General features: G+C 49.3%; 1 protein-coding gene across 2 annotated transcripts in view; it reads right to left on the reverse strand.

Moving 5' to 3' along the window:
* PRPF3 (pre-mRNA processing factor 3) overlaps positions 1-20,878 on the reverse strand; it is a 148,646-nt gene that overhangs the window by 32,858 nt on the left and 94,910 nt on the right. For both annotated transcript variants that reach the window (XM_086947468.1, XM_086947469.1), the window contains 2 exons: positions 8,425-8,543; positions 6,364-6,444 (listed from right to left, as the gene is read on the reverse strand). In XM_086947468.1, coding sequence (XP_086803594.1) covers positions 6,364-6,444; positions 8,425-8,543 — 200 coding nt within the window. The remainder of the gene's footprint in view (positions 1-6,363; positions 6,445-8,424; positions 8,544-20,878) is intronic.

Here is a 20,878-nt window from a genome sequence, read left to right on the forward strand (position 1 = left end):
TCGTCTGCGGCTCCGCGTCCGTCGTCGGCGTCGTGAGCGCCGGGATGACGTCATCGGAGTATATAGACGGCGCCCATGCGCGCTGACGTCAGTTCTGATAACACAGCTTTTCCGCGCCAGATACGCAGAGCCATGATAGAACTAACACTGGTGCCATTGAAACTAGGGCCCTGAAAGGGGATGACCTTAACCCTAAATATCAGTTCGCAGAACGGGGAGGATGGGAGGGCGGTAAGGAATCTATCACTAACTAATGTCTCTTACAGATATATCGTTACACAAGTAGTAACTTGTGCATCTGAAAGAGACACGTTAGTGATAGATTCCTTACCTTAGAATAGATACCCCAGCAATACCAACCCCGGTGGTGGGTCTGCGAACCAATATCACACCAGAAAGTCCTGGAGGACGGAACGGCCAAAGAAGCCATCCCTCCGGACTTGACTGTCCAGGCAGTAGTGTCTTGCGAACGTGTGCAGCGAGGCCCACGTGGCTGCCTGACAGATGTCCTGCAGGGGGACACCGCGGCCCAGGGCAGTTGTCGTTGCCGTGGCCCGAGTGGAGTGAGCCCGCAATCCAGCCGGGGGCTCCTTCCTCGCCATGGAGTAGCATGCTTGGATGCACAAGATGATCCACCTGGAGATGGTCCTCTTGTGTACAGCCTTTCCCTCTTCGCGCCCACGTAACCAACGAAGAGTTGGTCATCCACCCGGAATTGGCGAGTGCGGTCCAGGTAGTAGGAGAGCGCACGTTTTGGATCCAGACGGTGGGGCCTCTCTTCCTCTTTCGAGGGATGCGGAGGCGGAAAGAAGGTGGGCAAGGTGATGGACTGCCCGATGTGGAAGGCCGTGACAACCTTGGGCAGAAAGGAAGGTCGTGTACGCAACACCACCTTATCAGGATGAACAGACAGGAAAGGCGGAGAAGAAGAAAGAGCCTGGAGCTCACTCACCCTCCTGGCAGAGGTGATGGCAACCAGGAAGGCCGTCTTCAGCGTAAGGAGACGAAGAGGACAGTCATGAAGTGGCTCAAAGGGAGCACACATCAGATAGGTGAGAACAAGGTTCAAGTCCCACTGGGGCATCACGAAGGGAACAGGAGGGAACATGTGTGTGATGCCCTTCAGAAATCTACTCACTATAGGGGACTTGAACAAAGAAGGCTGATCTGGTAGCCTCAAGAAGGCAGAAAGAGCAGAAAGGTACCCTTTAAGAGTGCCCAGAGCAGAGCCCTGCTGGGCAAGGGAAAGAAGAAAGAGCAGCACTTCCGAAAGGGGTGCAGAGAGGGGATCCACAGCCTTTGCTGCGCACCATGCCACAAATCTATTCCACCGGCAGGCGTATACCGACTTAGTGGAGGGACGCCTGGCTGCCAGAATGATGTCACAGACTTCGGGAGGCAAGTCAAATGGCCTCAACTGCCGCCGCTCAATCTCCAAGCTTGTAGGTGGAGACTGGACAGGTTCGGGTGCAGGACCGTCCCCTGCTGCTGCGACAGAAGGTCCTCCCGAAGAGGCAGACGAATCGGGGGATCGACCGACATGCTGAGTAGCTCGGGATACCAGTATCTTCGAGCCCAGTCCGGAGCCACAAGGATAACTTGGGCCCGGTCGCGCTTGACCTTCTTCAGCACTCTGGGCAGAAGTGGTATAGGCGGAAAGGCGTACAACAGGCCGCAGCTCCACTCGCGACGAAAAGCGTCTCCGAGCGAGTGCCGCCTTGGAAACTCCAACGCGCAGAACTGCTGACATTGCGCGTTCTCTTCTGTGGCGAATAGATCTAACCAAGGCTCTCCCCACTGTCGAAAGAGACCTTGCGCCACGTCCGAGTTCAGACGCCATTCGTGATCCATCATGCACCGGCGGCTGAGTTCGTCCGCCCTGGCATTCAGAGAACCTGCCAGGTGTTGAACCACCAGAGTCACGCCCTGATGTTCCAGCCACTGCCAGAGGCGCAGAGCCTCCTGGCAAAGGGTCCACGACCCCACCCCGCCCTGTTTGTTGCAGTACCACATGGCGGTGGTGTTGTCGGTGAACACTTGCACCACGCTCCCCCTGACAGAGGGGAGGAATGCCTTCAGTGCAAGACGAATCGCCCGCAGCTCCAGAAGGTTGATGTGGAGCCGGGACTCCGCCGGAGACCAGAGGCCTCTGACCTCCGCCTCTCCCATGTGGCCTCCCCAGCCCTGGAGGGACGCGTCCGTCACAACTACGTGCTCCGGCTGGGGTAGAGAGAGAGATCTGCCACTGACCCAGTCGCGGTCCGTGAGCCACCACTGCAGTTGATTCGCAGTGCCCTCCGAGATCAGGACATGATCGGACAGGTTGCCCTGATGCTGGGCCCACTGAAACTTCAGGTCCCACTGCAGAGCCCGCATCCGCCACCTGGCGTGACGCACCAGAAGGATGCAGGAGGCCATCAGTCCCAGAAGCCGCAGCGTCAACCTGACCGAGACCCGGGATAACGGCCCGAAGATAGGAATCAGAGCCTGAATATCCTGAACCCGCTGCTCGGGTGGGTAAACCCGAAACTGCGCCGAGTCGAGAACCGCTCCGATGAAAAGGAGCGTCTGAGAGGGACACAGGTGTGACTTCGGCACATTGATGGAGAACCCCAGCAAGTGCAGGAGGTCGGCCGTAGTCTGGAGGTGGCTGACGACTGTCTGGGGCGAGCCCGCCTTCAACAACCAGTCGTCGAGGTAGGGGAAGACTGACACCCCTTGCCTGCGCAGATGGGCTGCGACCACCGCCATCACCTTCGTGAACACCCGTGGGGCGCTGGTAAGGCCGAAGGGGAGCACGGTAAACTGAAAGTGCTCGTGGCCTACCGTGAACCGCAGGTAACGCCGGTGGGCCGGCAGGACGGGGATGTGGAAATAGGCGTCCTGCAAGTCCAACGCTACCATCCAGTCTCCTGGGTCCAGGGCAGCCAGGACCTGAGCCAAAGTGAGCATCTTGAACTTCTCCGTACGGAGGAAGCCGTTGACGTTCCGCAGATCCAAGATAGGGCGTAGGCCCCCTTTGCCCTTCTTGGGTACCAGAAAGTAGTGGGAGTAACAGCCACGTCCTACTTCTGGCCCAGGAACGCGCTCGATGGCCCTCTTGGCCAAGAGGGCCGAAACTTCCTCTTGCAGAAGTCGCAAGTGATCCCCCGACACACGGTGGCATTGAGGTGGCATGGATGGAGGGGAAGACTCGAAGGGGAGGGAGAAACCCCTTCGGACAATTTGCAGCACCCACCTGTCCGAAGTGACTGTATGCCAGTGGGAGAGGTGATGGCGAACCCTGCCTCCCACAGGCGTCACATGGGCCTGAAAACTCGGACTAGGAAGGTTTTGAGGCGGGGGCTGCTGAGGGAGGTGTGGACTGGCCTCGCCGCTGGCCCCGACCACCGCCACGGCGGTTCCCACGGCCGCCACCGCGTTGCTGAACATTCTGCGGCGCGTGGCTGACGGTCCGTGGTGGGGCGCCCCTTCCGTGGCCACGAAAGGAGCGAAAGGCACCCGATTGCTGGCGTGGGGCCGCAAGGCCCAAGGACTTGGCCGTGGCCCTGGAGTCCTTAAAACGTTCCAGCGCATGGTCTGCCTTGTCGCCAAAGAGGCGACGGCCATCAAACGGCATGTCCAGGAGAGTGGCCTGGACATCGGCCGAGAAATTGGCGGACCTCAACCAGGCGTGGCGTCGAACCGCCACCGTCGTAGCCATCGCCCTGCCCAGTGAGTCCGTGGTATCCAGCCCACACCGGATAGAAAAGCGTGCCGCATCTCGGCCGTCCGCAAGGGTTTGGCTGAGTTTAGCCCTGACCTCCTCAGGGCATTGTGGCAGCACCTCCGCAACCGTGTCCCACAGAGTGTGGGTGTAGCGGCCCAAGAGACAGTTGGTGTTCACTGACCGGAGCCCTAGGCTCACAGACGAGAAGACCTTCTTCCCGAACTGCTCATATCTCTTGGATTCCCGATCGGGCGGGGCCGTCGGGAATGCGGTCTGGGAAGTGGAGGCCTGGATGACCAGGCTCTCGGGGGTGGGGTGGGTGGACAAAAAGCAAGGGTCGCCCGGTGCCGGGCGGTAGCGTCTGGCCACGTTCCTATCCACAGGGGGACCTGTGGCGGGCTTGGACCAAGTGCCCAGCAGAACGTCACACAAGGCCTCATTGAACGGCAGAAGGGGCTCCGCGGAGCCGGACTGCTGTTTGAGCACCTCAGTGAGGAGATTAGTCCTCACGGCCGCGACGGGGAGCTCAAGGTGTAGGGCCTTAGCTGCCTTCGTCAACACTACACTGTAAGCAGAACCCGCCTCCGAAGCCACAGTCGGGGGCGATGTAAATCCAGTGTCTGGCGATGTGTCAATACCACTGGCCTCCCCAAGCTCATATGTCCAGTCCTGATGAGACTGGCAATCACGTGCCAGAGGGTCCTCGGACCCCTCCCACTGCTCCTCGTCACCCGGCTCCTGGAGACCAGGATCAACAGCCAGGGCCTCCTCGTGGAGATAGAATTCTCCGAAGGTCGTCGGAATCGGCGCCCAGCGGCGCCCCTCCGACGCCTGAGGCGGACCGTAGGAAGCATTGGGGTCGGCAACCACTACAGCTGCCGGGGACGACACCTGAAGGGACGTCGCCGGTGAGGTCGTAGGGTCGACCGGCGAGGTCCCGGATCCGGAGCCGGATCCAGCGAGGTCGCGCGGCGCCGGGACCGAAGTCGCCAGCGGCGCCGGGGCCGAAGCACCCGACGTCGTCGGGGCCGAAGCGCCCGACCCGGAAGGACCTCCAGACGGAGCCGATCGGCCCGAAGGCGCCACGGGAACCGACTGAGGAGGGAGGGCCCTCATGGCCATGAGGTACCTCTCGACCTCCTCCTGCGACGCGCCGTGCCCAGGGACCCGAAGGTGTGGGGCAGGCGGCGACGCTTGCGACTCCCGCGGAGCCGCGTGGGCGGTGTCGCCCGAATCCCCGGTCGCATCGTGCGAGCGACGGGGCGGGTCGGAGGACCGATGGTGTCGCTCCGACCTCTCATGCCTCTTACCTGAGGACTTGGAACCAGACGATCGGTGACCACTCCCGGAACGTCGATGACTCCGACCTCGCGACCTGTCCCTCGACCTCCCGTGGGACCGGGACCGGGACCTGGAGCGGCGCGGGGCCGACTGCCTCAGCTCGAGACGCTTGCGGGACCGCTCCCGCCTAGCCTTCGACGTCAGGGCCCGGCAGTCGTCACAGGTTCGATCGTCGTGGTCGAGGCCTAAGCACTTCAGGCACCGGCGATGGGGGTCCGTGACCGACATGAGTCGGCCGCACTTCGAGCAAGGCTTGAACCCGGGCATCCCTGGCACCGATAGTCGAGAATCGACTAAGTAGAGGATCAAAAAGATCAAAAAAGATTTCAGTCAAAAAGTGACTGGGGGTAGAGCTTCTTCCGGATCTGCGCTAGCTGGCGCGGAAAAAAGAAGAACTGACGTCAGCGCGCATGGGCGCCGTCTATATACTCCGATGACGTCATCCCGGCGCTCACGACGCCGACGACGGACGCGGAGCCGCAGACGACGCCTACCAGCGCGCAGGGGTATTGCTACGCAAAAATTTCCGGATCCAGTCTGACGCCTGGGGATATTCTAAGGTAAGGAATCTATCACTAACGTGTCTCTTTCAGATATGTTCTTCTTGGGGCGTTTTAAATGGGAGTTATGGGTAGGCCCCTTGGAGGACTGTAAGGAGACAGAAACCATTATGGAACTGGCCATGCCAGTCAGGCTTCAATTGATCCACTTCAGATACTTACACACCACCTACCTGACAGCATTGCAGCAGTGAAAGGCTTGTAAGCGATCCTCACATGCCTGCCCCAGATATAACAAGCATTGAACAGACTTGCACTTACTGGAGGGCCGTTTTGTTCCCTGTACAGAGTGCTCTAATGTCTTATTGACACCATGCTGCAAATGGCGCTCCCCGGCTTAATGGAAGTCCGGAGAGGGAGCAGCAGTGATAGACTTTGGTGGGCCTTGGCACCCTAGCTGCCAAAAGAAAAATAGCCAGGGTGTGGATCTCTGCAAATGCACACCAAAATGATGCCTGGCACAAGGCAATGGACTGGTGTGCAAAGATGGAGGACCCCATATACAAAGCCAGAGGGTGCCCACACAAACATAAGAAAATATTTTGGGATGTTGGAATTATTACGGACTGGTTTGATCTGCATTGTTGAAATGCTTATATATTCTGTACTGCAATTTTATTGGTCGTGCATTGCTGAAATGCTTCAATGTGTATGTTATAAATACAACAAAATGTGTTAAAAAAACAGGAGCTTAAAGCAGATAGAATGAGAGATGAAGAGCCACTGACAATCTTAATAAAGATGAACACTCACTGCGTCCTTTCGAACTTGACTTTTCATCCCATTTTATTCGATGTAACATCAGACGTTTGAATTTTTTTTGTGCTTTTGGACCTTTAAGGAAAAACAAAATGGTAATGCTGACATTTGCTGAGCAGTAAACACATAGGCTTATCCACAGTAAATAGTCCACATAAGACAAGGAAAGCTTAAAAAAATCTGAGTTATCCTGTACACCTATTATGTTGCAAACAAGCATAAAAGCATTTTAAAAATGCAAATCCTACACCTACCATGCACCACACTTCCATTTCCAAATTTGTTCGAGCCATACAAGATTGCAGCATGTCATACACTCCAAAAAGGATGGTGTGTTGTGAAGGACCAGTACATTTTCCTTTCTTGGTCATTCTGAATTTACTCCTTCCCTAGTTGCGGGTTGTCAGAATAGACAGTTTAAAAAGAAGGGAGGAGAAAACCTGCGTGCGCCCTTCTTGGTTGCAAGAAGATAAATTGTGCACAATTGTCAGGTGAGAAGTTGTATCTCTGATGCTTCCAGTATTGCCTGAATACAAGCAAGTGGAGTGGTTAACTCACTGAACTTTAACCTTCTGCTATCGGAATAATACCTGTATCTGTGGTATTCGCTTTAAAACAGCTGAGACTGTCAAGTAGAATACCCTCCCTTAAGAGGGGGACACAATGGGCTCAGATGAGGAACATCAACTATTGAACACACAGGACGTTTAAAACAGAGGTTCCTCGTCTTGGCTGAAAAACTTTATCACTGTGCCCCTATTAAGATCAACATTTCCAAGACAGTGAGTTTTAATGCAGCCCACCACCACTCATCCCTCCACTGCTGCAGCATGCTTAGCAAAACAGCACTACGCTTTGGATGACCTGTCTCCCCAAAAAAATACAGTTAAAATCCATTTACTGTAAGAGGAGAATTACTTGAAACACGGTAATCCAAAATGGGAATCTTAAACCCACCTCCCAGACTTCTCAGGAAATCATGAAAATTAAATTAGGATGCCAGTTTCTCAAGATCGTAATTCTTTGCTCACAATTCAAAATAAACGGTCCGTCAGTGACCTAACCAGTGACCACAGTGATTTGAAGGTCGGCTTGGCTGGATAAAAAACATGGCTTAAAAGCATGATGCAGATTTCCTAGTGTGACTTTGTGTTTCCTAGCAGCTCAATTTCTGGCACTGTTTTCATTTGAAACAATAAGCTCTGAGCTTTGAGTTTTTATAAATGATGAACTCTTACTGTACGTTATTTACGGAAGTAACTTCTAGTTTATCGCTGAATAATGCCCTTTTATGATCTTATGCGATAGCGATCGAATTGGGTTTCTAAAGTAAAAAGTAAAGTAAAGAAACAATAAGCATTTTTACTTAAGATGCTGTATCCGTTGACTTTTTAAAGACGTGTGCTTCTAGGTAACCTTATGTAAAAATAAAAAAATAAAACATAACAGGGCTTCTCCTCCTGAGTGTTTCAAGGACCTGCATAAGAGTTCAGGATTTCACTGTTCATGAATGCCCTGTATCTAAAATGCAGCCACCATTTAGGATGAGTGGCCAGGCACTTATGCTTCCAAACTGGATAGGAGGCCAGAATTAAAAAAAAAACGAAAAATGGAGAGGTAGGTGGAGGATTACAGATTTAGAAATTGTATTCAACCCCAAATAGTCTCCCCAGATGATGAATATGGAATGGATACCCTAGTATGTTCAATGTGCCTTTTATTTGAAGTAAAAATGAGAGCGGGATAATTATTCCCTAAAGTAGAAACCTGCAGTTTACACACTGTTTGAGGTTATCAGTGAAATGAGAGGGGTGGGCTTTTGGGCAGAAGACTCTTTTTCATATAACTGCGTACAGAGTTAAAGTAAACTGGTCTTCAACAAGATTATACAAAATGTTATTGTGCTAACCACAAGGGCTGCATGAAGCCCGCCACAGCATCTTGGAACAGCACCTAGGATTAAAACATGCATTTTTCTAGTGAGATTTCTTAGTGTGCACTAGGCAGAGAAATAAGAGGAGTAAAATGAGCCCAGGATGCACAAACTACACATACCTCCTTCCACCACTACCACATTCACATCTTTGTGTAACACCACCACTCCTGTCAGATAGAGCTGTCCTGCGTTTGCTTCAATCTTGAATTTCTTTGCTGGATTTGTCAAATTTCTGATTCTAAAGAAAGAAAACATTTTTAGACAACTGGTAAATGACAATAAACGAATTAATCTTTCAGTGTGCACACGAGAAGCTGTAGAGATCAAATATTCATATTAAATGTTTTCTGACTTATGAATTGCAGAGAACAACAGTTGGTAATTGGGGTTCTAATGATAGCCATATGCATTTCATAAAATGAAATGGTCCAATTGCTAATGATAATAATTAAGAGGCCTTTTTTGCCTGTATTAGGATGCATCATATGTATGCACTGAATACTTATGTTAATGAATGTTATGGTTGAATTGTAATATAACTAAACAGCACTAAAATGTATCTTTTATTGTTTACCTAAAAACAAAAATGGAACAACAAATGTAACACTGTTTTCCAACACAATGGATTCCCTCTATTTGGCAAATACTAGAATGGCATGCAAAATGGTCAATTCCCATAATCTCCAAGCATTTCACTTTCAAGCAGGAAACTCCCTCTCCCAGACCTCCTCCTCGCACTACGGTACTTCTGCTTTTAGAGTGGATACTGTGATGAAGAACCTGCACACCAGCTCCCCTGAACAATACAGTTTAAGTAGCATTGGAAGTACCCTTCTTTGTCGTTCAGAGGAGGGAGGATTCATCATGTCCAGTGAACTTTCTGAAACAGTGAAGGTTGTTCCATCTGACTGATGGAAATTTCTCCACCCTTTCCTAAAAGAGTCTGAAGACTACACAAACATAATCATGCAGTCCGATAAGAATACTGACGTACATTACGATCGCCCTACTAAAAATGCTATGCAGAAAAATCGACGCTTCAGAACCCGGAGTTGGAAACGCCGGATACTCCTGCTCCTGTCTAGGAGGCATAGGCTGTGCCGACGCCGGTGGAAGAACAGGACCTGGTACCGACTCCAGAGTCAGACATTCAGGAGGAGTCCCAGCTCTTACACTTGAAGGGGACGCTGAAGCGACACACTGAGACGGAGCCAGAGACATCTCATCCCTGCTTCCATGAGTCCTTGGATTCGGGGACAAAGACCTCAGGGAGGCATGCCTTGAAGAACGACGCCGGGAAACATGACTCCGCTTCTTCTTGTGTTTCCTTTTAGACAACTTCAAAGAGTGGGGAGATGGTGACTCCGACCGAGGAAGAGACCTACGACGTTCTCTCCTCTTTTTTTGCCCTGGCCATAAAGAGTTTCGCTTCCCTCTCCTTCAAAACCTTCTGGTTCATCTTCTGGCAAAAAGAAGAGATGTCGACGTCGAGATCTGGGCTTAAACACCAAAGACAGTCGCCGCGAGAATCTGACTTCTGACCCTCACATTCCCTACAAGGCTTGAATCCAGACTTCCTCTGTACCGACATTCTTTAACTCCAATACGTTGCTTTTCCCTGGAAAAAATTTAGCGAGACACTAATACTTTGGACAGCCTAGAAAAACAAAAACCATGTTGCGCGTCGAGGGCACGGAAAAAAGGAAAGGGACATCAGCACGCTGGCTTCTTTTAGCTCCGATGACATCATGCGGAGTCGCATGTGGCGCTGTGCCATTATGACGTCCTAGTCGATGTGGGAGAGCTGTAAAGAAATGTTTCAGTGGAATGCTAAGCACTGGGGATATTTAAAAAGTGAGGAATCTACATGTAGATGTATCCATGAGAAACATATTCCATATCTCCTCTCTTAATTGCTTAACTGCAATGGATGATCTATTCAGGTCCACTGCACTAAAGCACCTCAGCAGTGCAGTGGACGTGATATCTGTTCATCCACCACAGGGTATGAGAACACATTTCTAGTGCTAGCACTGGTAGGATTTTCTTTTAAACAAAATAAAAACAATTAAAAAATCAGAAAGTGAGGAGAAAGATTTCCTTGAGTCCTAAGTTCCTTTTGAGGTTTTTGTTACTGTGACAATCAGAGCACACAGGGCACTGACATCACAGTGCCAACAGCGAAACAGTGTGCACCATTAGGTATGGATGCTTCATTCTGATTGGCGTCAGGAGGGCATAACTCTGCCTCACAAGCACTGATCAGCGAGCAAGAGAGAAGTGCCGCTCCCCAGTGCATCCCTTCCAGAGGGCTGACCTCAGAAATTCTACCAGACAATAGTGTTGTATTTTTTTTTTTTAAGTGGGATGAAATGGCCCACTCAGGTACCGGAACTTACCCTCATTCCGAATGCCACAACAGTCTTTCCGTTAATTATACACTGCCTTCATATGGATAGTTTTTATTTGTTTGGTCACAGGTGACAGGCCCAACCAGACAAGTGGGGTACAGTGGCCTTCTCAGCCCTTAGGGGGACTTGGAATTTTTTTATGGAGTCAATTTATTTTCTCCATCAACACTTCCATCTCAGCCTTGAGGCAGCACTTCAAGACACCGAAAGCATTTTGTTTGGATTCCAGGCCATTTCTTTTTGTTGTTGAAGACGCCTAATTTTAATGCTTCTTCTCCTCTCACACACACTATTGCCCTTTCGGAGTAAAGGCTGGTTTTGAGGGATTAAAGCCAAAAGCTTCTTTCGACTTTCACCCGTGGGTTTATATACGAAAGAGTCCTTTTTTTTTTAAATGGTCACCCCCACTTTTTGCCTGGTAAACGATGTGATTTGGACTGAAAGTGCACTGGGTTCCTGCTAACCAGGTCCGCAGTGCCAGAGCTCTTTCCCAAAACTGTACAATTTTTCCCCCAAGTTGCAAAAATGTTAGCACCCTCTGTAAGTCCCTACTGAATGGTACCCTAGTAGCTAGGGCCTGAGGTACTAAATGTACTAAAGAGGGCCCTAAAGGCTGCAGCACAAATTGTGCCCACCCTAAGGGACCCCATATCAAGCACATGCAAGACTGCCATTGCAGGCTGAGTGTTTTGGTGTGGACAAAAGTGAAAACAAGACATATTATACATCCCTGTATGCCTTGTCCCCAACAATGCATGTAATATTTGTAATTCACTCCTACAAAAGGCCTGCCAGCCTTAAGGTAGGGTGCTGAATTTTACATGTGAGGGCATACCTGTAGGAGCAGATGTGCCCCTGTGCGGGCCAGTCCTATTACTGCCAGTACAAGTGACCAGGGAAGCAGTCTTAAGAAATATAGTCTGAAGAAATATAGGAAGCTGGGTATATGGTATACCACTAGGTGGTTATACTTTGCAAAGAGTCTATAGATTCCTCAGAAGTGTACAGGGCTCAATGCAAACCCAAAGTGCTCTATTAGTGGTAGTGTGGGCGAGCAGCTTACACCTAACACAGAGTAGTGCAAGACATTATTGCACAACATTGACCACTAACTGACTCAAAAAGGAGATCCGTATCAATTTTAGAAAAATAAGCTTTGAGTTTTATTTTAGGATCAAGATTCTCACAAAAAGGAAGTAAATTTTTCAGGAAAAATACTTTTGTCTTTTAAAAGTTGACACTTAGTGAAATTTTCAAACAGTTCAACGTTATCCTATAGAGGAAGACAACAATGCTGTTTTGCGGGTAAGTACCCAAATTACAATACCAGTCTTCAGAGGTTAAGGTCGGCAGAGGGCAAGGTTCAGGTTAGCACAAAGTGTGCACAACTAGAGGCACAGGGACCGCCAGGTGCAGGGGTCAAATTCGGTGATAGGCCCAATGCATTTAAATGGAGACTGGGGTGCTCTGAGCCACACTGCTTGTAGGTAAGTAAATCGTTGTAGGGGCCAAGCTTTGGGGGTTAGAGCAGACACAGGGGTCCATAATGCAGCACCAAACATACACCACCAGCGGCATACGGGCGGCCGGGTGCTAACCGCGTCGGGCGTCCAATGCCCTTGGGGACAGTTTCGTGAGTCTCAGGTCTTTGTTGAAGGGCAGGCAGTTTTTTCCTCGGGTTCTGCAAGTCGTTGGATGCAGGACAGCCAGCTGAAGACAGGACGATAGGGCTGGGGCCAAGTCAGTAATCGTCTTCAGTCTTCGCCGCATGGAGACTACTTCGTCATTCTTAGGTTGGCATAAACTAGTTTGCAAGTCTAGGGAGCTGCCTAAGAACTACATTTAGGGGCGTTTTAGGGTAGGAGCAGGTGTGGCCAATGGGCACCTTACGTGGGGTGACTTCACTCAATTAAGCAACCCTCCTGTGGGAGTGGGCATAGATACAGCCCTGCTGGATAGGTCTCCCCATCTTCAGGATGGTGGGGTCTGATAAATGTGCTGCACCTCGCGTCCCCCACCTCAGGGGTGGTGTTAGCAGAGGTGGGCACACCTCAACAGGGGGGGGGGGGCAGATTACAAAGGCGGCAGGACTTTGAAGCTTCCCTTCGAGCACTGTGCCCATCCTGAGGGAGGAGGTGTCAGACCTCGGCCAAGGATGTGGATTGTTTCTGGTCCCAGAGAGCATAGGCTCTCAACCCAGAGGTCCAGAAACATGTCTGGGGGTGATAGTCTGCCTAAAGCCTGTCTGTGACCACACCAGGGTTGGTAGGTTTTCAGGGGGCACCTTTGAGGTGCCCTCTGGGTACATGGCCTAGGTAAGGGGTCTCTAAGGGACCTCCTTCGGTCCCAATGCCCTAGGTACCCATCTACTAGGGACTTACAGGGCCAATTGTGGAATTGTGTTAGGGAAGAAGCACGGGCACAGGGGACCTGGTTGTCAGGGACTCTGTGCACTACAATCGAAACCACATCAATACAAGGCAAGAAGAGGGGGACTAAGCAGGACTAAAGAGGCACTTTCTCACAAGACATGTTCTGGACACTGGTGAAAACGAGTGCCTCAGCTACATGATGGCATCACTGAAAATAGGGATTTTTAGAATCAAACCTCTCGTAATGGTAAACCCACATGGATGCCAGTGCTGAATTTACCAATACATGCACCAAGACAGCACCTTATAGGTGCTCCGTGGAAACCTACAGGTCTCTGGTGTCCTGGCTGACTGGTCTCTACCAGCCTGCCACCAGAGATGCTGTTCTGAACTCCTAGCGGGGGAGGGGGGTCAGCCTTTTGCTCTCAGAAGAACCAAAGCAAAAGCCTGTCCGGGAAGAGGGTGTAACACTCTATTCACCAGGATGACCTGCTGATTAGCCTTCTTGGGCCAGCAAGCTTCAAAGAGCTGACACCTTTGGAATAAAAATCTGGCTACCCCCACAGGAGAAAAAGCCGCCCCCTTTCTCCAAGACCCCCGTGGCACCTGGACAGGTGGGAAAATTAGTCAGGTAGGCGTTCCACCTCCAAACTAGTACCACCCGTAAGGTGTGCTACTGTAAGGTGGACACAGTTTTTCAGAAATAGCTGTCTTTTTGATGGCATACTTAGGAATTCTGGGACAGGGTTATGCCAACTTCCCCCAGGAAGTGGGCCTATAGGGGGCATAGTGACCCCAAGGGTGAGTAGCCCATTGGCTAATACCCAGCACTCCCCTAACGCAACTAAATTCAGTATTTAGGGGAGTCCCTTGCATGCCTCAGGGGTGACAGTTAGGGCAGTTGTTCTTTGCGGAGACTGAAAAAACCATGAAACATTTAGGTTAACCAGATCTCCAACTTAAAATAATCCTTTGCCCGGGGAGGCGGGAGGGTTGCTTATGACTTTGATGAGGATACCCCTGGAAGAGAACTAGGATTACAGTTAAGTAACTAATCCTTCTCTTCAAGGGGATCCTCATCAATAGTCATAAGCATTAGAATAGAATAGCGAGCCTCACCTCATCTCCCTGCGGGCAAACGAGTAATGAAAACAGTAATATCAATACTAAGCCTAGAAAAACTAAGCCCGCACAGGCAGCAGGCTACCCAAATAGATTCCTCAAAGAGGCTTGTCCTACTTGAGTATCTGCCCTGGAATCAGATTCAAGATAGTAATGCCTTGTAAAGGTATGAACTGATCTCCAGGTTGCAGCATTGCAAATCTCAGACATAGGGACATCATGTAAGAAAGCTACTTGTGCCGCTTTCCCCCTAGTAGAGTGTGCTTTAGGCGACAACAGTAATGGCTTGCCCGCCAGCTGATAAGCCAACTTAATACAGGAAACATTCCATCTGGAGATGGATCGTTTGGCAGCTGGAAAGCCTGTTCTTATTGAAACATAGTTGATAAAGATTCTCAAAGATTATGTGATGAAATCTCTCAGTTCTTTACCAACAAGATAGATAATATATACGAAAATATCACTAACTCTAATCTGTCTTTTAGTGGTTGTGTACCTTTGCCCCAGATTGCGGAAAAATTAAATTCTGCGACCCTTAGCATGTTTCCCCCCCATCTCTACAATAGAGGTAGAAAGTTTGGCGAGTCAAATCAAGAGCGGTAGTCCATCGGACACCATTCCAGCCAGAATAATGCCAATAGTTGGTAATACGTTGGGTCCAGGGATTCAGGGCCTTGTGAATCTTTCACTGGCCGAAGGCCGGGTCCCCAGTGAGTGGAAAAAGGCGTTGATAAGACCAATCCGGAAAAACTCCGCAATTCCCTGGACTGACTTATCCAACCTTAGACCAATATCTCTGCTGCCATTCGTGGGAAAGCTCACAGAAAAACATGTGATTAAGCACTTATCGAACTTTGTCGAACAGACTGGCAGTCTAGATTATTCACAGTCCGGCTTTAAACCAAAAAACAGCACGGAGTCAGCATTATTGTCAGTCAAAGATGATCTTCATATGTACCTGGACAAGGGTTATTCCGTCGTCCTGATACTGTTCGACTTATCGGCGGCGTTCGATACGGTATCCCACAACATCTTGATCGGACGGCTTGCAAAGATTGGTCTTGAAGGTACAGCACTGGCTTGGCTAAGGAGATTTCTATCTGATCGTACCCAATCTGTCAACCTGGGTACGTTTCGCTCGGCGGAGATTGAGATCACCAAGGGGGTGCCACAGGGCTCTTGTTTGAGCCCCACTCTTTTTAACATTTATGTGGCCCCCCTGGCTAGAATCATTACAGCTTTTGGTTTCATCCCGGTGTTTTACGCGGATGATACACCGCTCCTGTTTCCATTTAAATCTCTCACCGCCGAAGTGAAGTCCTCCTTCTCCGAGGGCATGAAGGCAGTAGCCCAGTGGATGTCATCTAATTGCCTACAATGCAACGCAGGCAAGACTGAAGTCATGCTCTTTGGGGAGGCTAAAATCCTATGGACCTCTGACTGGTGGCCGCAAGATCTTGGCCCAGTCCCTGGCCCCAAACAGGTCGTGAAGAACCTGGGGGTACGCTTGGATCAAGAGCTCTCCCTTAAGCAGCATGGCAATTATATTGTGGGCTCCTGCTTTCATGTCATTGGCCTTTTACGTAAGGTTTTCCCTTTGTTTCCCGAATAGACCAGAAAAACATTGGTGCAGGCTTTGGTACTGTCGTCTTGACTATTGTAACGGGCTACTGCGGTCGGCGAATGATGGAGTATTAGCCAAACTCCAAGTTGTCCAAAATACTGCAGCCAGGCTGGTCTTGAATGCCCCCCCTAGATCTCCATCTAAACCCCTTTTGGATAAACTACATTGGCTTCCAGTCCGCCAAAGGGTAAAATTCAAGACCTGTTGCCTAATTCATAAAAGCTTAAACGGATTAGGACCTTCATACTGGACAGACAAATTTATACCATACAATCCTGTTCGCTCTCTTAGGTCTAGCAACCAGCTTTTCCTGAGAATGCCATTTGTAAAGAAGGTTAGACAGGGGGGTAAAGCTCTGTCCGTAGTTGGCCCCACATTATGGAACAAGCTCCCTTTGATGCTCAGGCAATGTCCAGAGCATCTCAGCTTCAGGAAAAAACTGAAGACTTTCCTGTTTCAGAATTAACTCTCCTATCATCTGACTTCTTTTGGAGTATGTTTCTGGTGTTTTTGGGCGCGGAGATACTCCAGTTGGAGTAGATTCTAGCGCAATATAAACCCGCAAATAAATAAAATAAATGAATAAAGAGCTGATCCGTCTTCCTAATACTTTTGGTATTTTCCAAATCAAACTTAAGCACTCTCTAAAGATGTAAAGAGTGCAGAGACCGCTCAGCCGGGGTCGTAGGGTTTGGAAAAAAGGATGGAAGAGAAATGGACTGATTAATATGAAAATCAGAGCCCACTTTAGGTAAAAAGGATGGATGTGCTCTTAAGACTACTCTGTTGTGGTGGAAAACAGTGTAGGGTTCTTTTGTACACAGCGCTTCTATCTCACTTACTCTTCGCGCTGATGTAATTGCCACCAAGAACGCAACCTCCAAAGAGAGGTGTTGTACCGAGGCCTTGTTGATGGGCTCAAAAGGAGGCCCCATCAACTTGGATAGAACCAGGTTCAACTCCCAAGGAGGAGAAGGATTCCGCATAGGGGGATAAACTTTCGTCAACCCCTGAAGGAAATCCTTGACCACTGGAACTTGAAAGAAAGAAGTTTGGCTTGGTGATTTCCTATACGCTACAATGGCTGACAGATGTACTCTAATGGAAGCATACTTCAACCCAGATGTTGCTAAGGACAGGAGGTATGGTAGAACAACCTCCTCCTGCCCCGTAGTAGGGTCAAGATGACGCTCCCTGCACCACATATAAAACCTCTTCCACTTGAAAGCATAAGACGCTCTTGTGGAAGGCCTCTTAGCTTCTTTTAAAATGTGCATACATTCAGGAGGCAGGTTCAGATGTCCGTACTGCAGGACTTAAGGAGCCATGCTGTCAGGTTCAGTGACAGAAGGTTGGGATGCAGAATCCTCCCGTTCATCTTGCTCAACAAGTCTGGTCTGCAAGGCTGCCGTTTGTGTGGACACACAGACAGATGAAGAAGGTCCGGGTACCACCACTGTTGTGGCCAGTCCGGAGCTATTAGAATCATCTCCATGTTCGACCGGAGGAGCTTGGAAACCACCTTTGGGATCAGCGATAGGGGAGGAAATGTGTAAGCAAATGTCTCTGACCAATCCATCAAGAGAGCATTCCCCTGCCGGTGGAATCTCGACGCGAAGGCATGGCATTTTTTGTTTTCATCGTCTGCAAACAAGTCTATAGTCGGACGACCCTTACAACGAAAAAGTTAGTCTACTACCTTGTCGTTTAGCACCCAGTCTGGCTGATCTTCAAAGTGCCTGCTGAGTGCGTCTGCCTTGACGTTTAACTCGCCTGGAAGGTGCACTGCTACCACTGAGATTGAGCGAGAAGCCAGTGCCAGATTGCCTGTGACTCCAGGGAGAGAGGGCGTGACCGTGTGCCTCCTTGTTTGTTCAGATAGAACATGGTGGTTGTATTGTCTGTCTGAACCAGGACTGAGTTGGTCTTGATCGCTGGAAGAAAAGCTTTGAGCGCAAGATGCACCGCTCGGAGCTCCAGCATGTTGATATGGTAGGTCTGCTCCTGCGCCGACCACCGACCTTTAATCTGAAGGCACCCGATGGGTGCCCCCCAGCCTTGTAGAGAAGCGTCTGTCACTATTGACTGTGTTGGGAGAGGTTGGTGAAAAAGTACTCCCACCAGAACATTCTGCGGTCGAGTCCACCATTTGATGGAAGTCTTCGCTGCTTGGGGTAGACTGATCCGGTCCTCCCAACTTTCTGTCGCTTGGTCCCATTGGTCCTCCAGGGCCTGCTGTAAAGGCCGCATTCTCAACCTGGAGTTCGGTATGAGAAAGATGCAGGACGCCATGGAACCTAGCACGGAGGCAAACTGTCAGACTGTTGGGTTTCGAGACTCTAGCAGAATTCTGCACTTCTGCCGCATAGAAAAAAGTCTCTCCTCCGAAGGAAACGCTTTTCCCAACTTTGTGTCCAGAACAGAACCTAGGTAGTGGATGGACTGTGTTGGCCGCTAGACTGACTTCTCCATGTTGACGTGGAGCCCGAGTTTGTGCAACTGGCGCAGGCAAAGCTGGAAATCGTTTGCTACCTGTACAGGAGATGGACCTTTTATGAGCCAGTCGTCCAGATACGGATAGATGAAAAGTCCCTTTTTGTGAAGGAAAGCCGCCACCACTGCCATGCATTTGGTGAAGACTCGTGGTGCGGACTTGAGCCCGAAGGGCAGCACTTTGTACTGGTAATGTTTGTTGCTGATCACAAACCTCAAGTACTTTTGGGGACGCAGTGCAATCGGGATGTGAAAGTATGCATCTTGCAGATCCACCGAACACATCCAATCCCAGACTTGCAGATGTGGACATATTTGGTGAAGAGCTAGCATGCGGAACTTTTCCTTGACTATGACCTTGTTTAGAAGACGAAGGTCTAGGATGGGTCTGAACTTGTCCTCCTGATCTCTTTTGGGAACAAGAAAATATCTGGAGTAGACTCCTTTTCCCCTTTGAGAGGGAGGTACTTCTATGGCTCTTTTTTGCTGAAGAATTTTCACCTCTCTCCGGAGCAGTTCCAACTGGTGGGGGAAGAGATTTCTTCGAAGGAATGTTCTTTGGTTGCGCACAGAAAAGTAGCGTGTATCCATTGCGCAGTATATTCAGCACCCAACGATCTTTTGTGATGCTGACCCACTCTGCCAGATGTTGTGAAGCACTTCCTCCCACTGGAGTGGGCAACGGCGCCAGAGGAAGCCACTGCTCAGGCTTTTCCTCCCCTCGCAGTGTTAGAGGAGCGCTGGTGACTTCTACTTCTGCCCGATTTGCCTCCTCGAAATTGGGACTTGCCTTGACTCTTGTTTTGGGACCACTGAGGGGTTTGAACTCTCTGTTGAGCCCCTTTGCCCTTGTTGGTCTTAAAGCGGCGCTTGAACTCCTTTTTCTTCTCTAGACCGACCGCTTTCACAGTGTCCAGCTCGGTCTTCATTCGACTCATCTCCTCGTCAGCGTGTTCCCCGAAGAGAGAGGAACCAGATAAAGGAAGGTTTAAGATGCGTTGTTGTGCATCAGGCTTGAGGCCTGTGAGGCGCAGCCAAGAAGACCTCCTGGCACAAACTCCATGAGAATAAGAATGAGCCGATAGCACTGCGCCGTCCGCTGCTGTGCTAATTATTTGGTTAGACACTAGGCAGCCTTCTGTCAGCGTTTCCTCAAAGTCCTTCTGGTCCTTTTTTGGCAGTTTGGACTTGAAACGATTCATGGAATCCCACAGATTAGCTTTTCAGTCTTTTTAGACTGTAGTTTTGCAATGCAGCCTGGGAGCTTCCTATGCTTTCAGTGTTTCATGAGAATTTCCACTGCTTTCTGAGCATTAAAACAGTTCTAAAATAAAACTGTTGTCGTCTCTAATGTTTATAATGCATGTTTGTTCATGGTTTATGGAAATTCTTTACAGCATAATTCAGCTCTGGTGTTTATTAGGCTGCAAATATTATATATCACATATAATATAATGTTTCCGGGGTCCCGCACATGGGCGGGAATATTCTAATGCTTATGACTTTGATGAGGATGCCCTGGAAGAGAAAGAGCCAGCTTCCTACAAGTTTGTTTCATTTAGGATTTTTTTGACTCTTCTTCCTTCAATCTCATTGAGTAACTCCTTAGTGGCAGAGCGTTCCCCTATGCCACTTCTGTTTCCCTGGCTTTGTCCTTTTCAAAAGACAGTTCTAGTACTCTCTGGAAGGGTTGCTTGTCCTGCGACTGTCCTGGCATAAAGTGCCCACCTCTGCTTCTCTAGGATCTTTAAGGTCTGGGGCACAAATTCAAAACATGTGGACACCCCCCCCCCCATCCCCCCCCCGCTCAGAGCAGTGATACTTCCGCAAACAAAGCCTGCACACCTAGTGATCGTATTTATAGGCAAACGTGGTGGCATTTCAAGTAGAACTAAAAGGGAGGATTCTTCTTTAATGTTACGATTCCCCAGCGGTTCATTTTCCTATTCACAGTGTAGAGTTCCCTGCTGAAAGAAAAACATGGTTCCAATCTGTTTTCCAGTTACCTCGATGCCGGTCGCCGATTCTATTTTAGCTTTTTCGATTCATTTACGATGTTACCTCAAGAAACTCTACTTGGCTATATTTGCTGTTTATGAGCTTTCGATTTTGTTTTTACTTCAACAATTGTTTTTCCCATAGAAGCTAATCAGCCATCTATACAAACGGCCACTTGGTGAATCCTGTATTTTGTAAGAAATTTACAACTTTCTGTTTCACTCATGGATTTCCACCACGAACTGCAAATAGACACGAAGTAAACAAGCATTTGCAATGCAATAGGTCTCGCATTATGAAAGTTTAAGCTATTGGTCTTGTAAATGGCAATTTTTTTATTTAATGTGATGGTTTTGAAAATAGCTAAATTAATAGCTTTGTCATTTACAATGCCAATAGTTATAACTTTCGCAAATGTGTCACGTATAGCATTTGTAATGCAACATGTTTTGTATTTACGTGACTTAGATGTACTGATATTACAAATAACAATGGCTTTTAATTTTTTAAAATAATTAATACTTAAATAAAAGTGATTGTAATTTATAATGGC

Source organism: Lissotriton vulgaris, chromosome 12, assembly GCF_964263255.1.
Source record: "Lissotriton vulgaris chromosome 12, aLisVul1.2, whole genome shotgun sequence".
Classification (NCBI taxonomy): Eukaryota; Metazoa; Chordata; class Amphibia; order Caudata; family Salamandridae; genus Lissotriton; species Lissotriton vulgaris.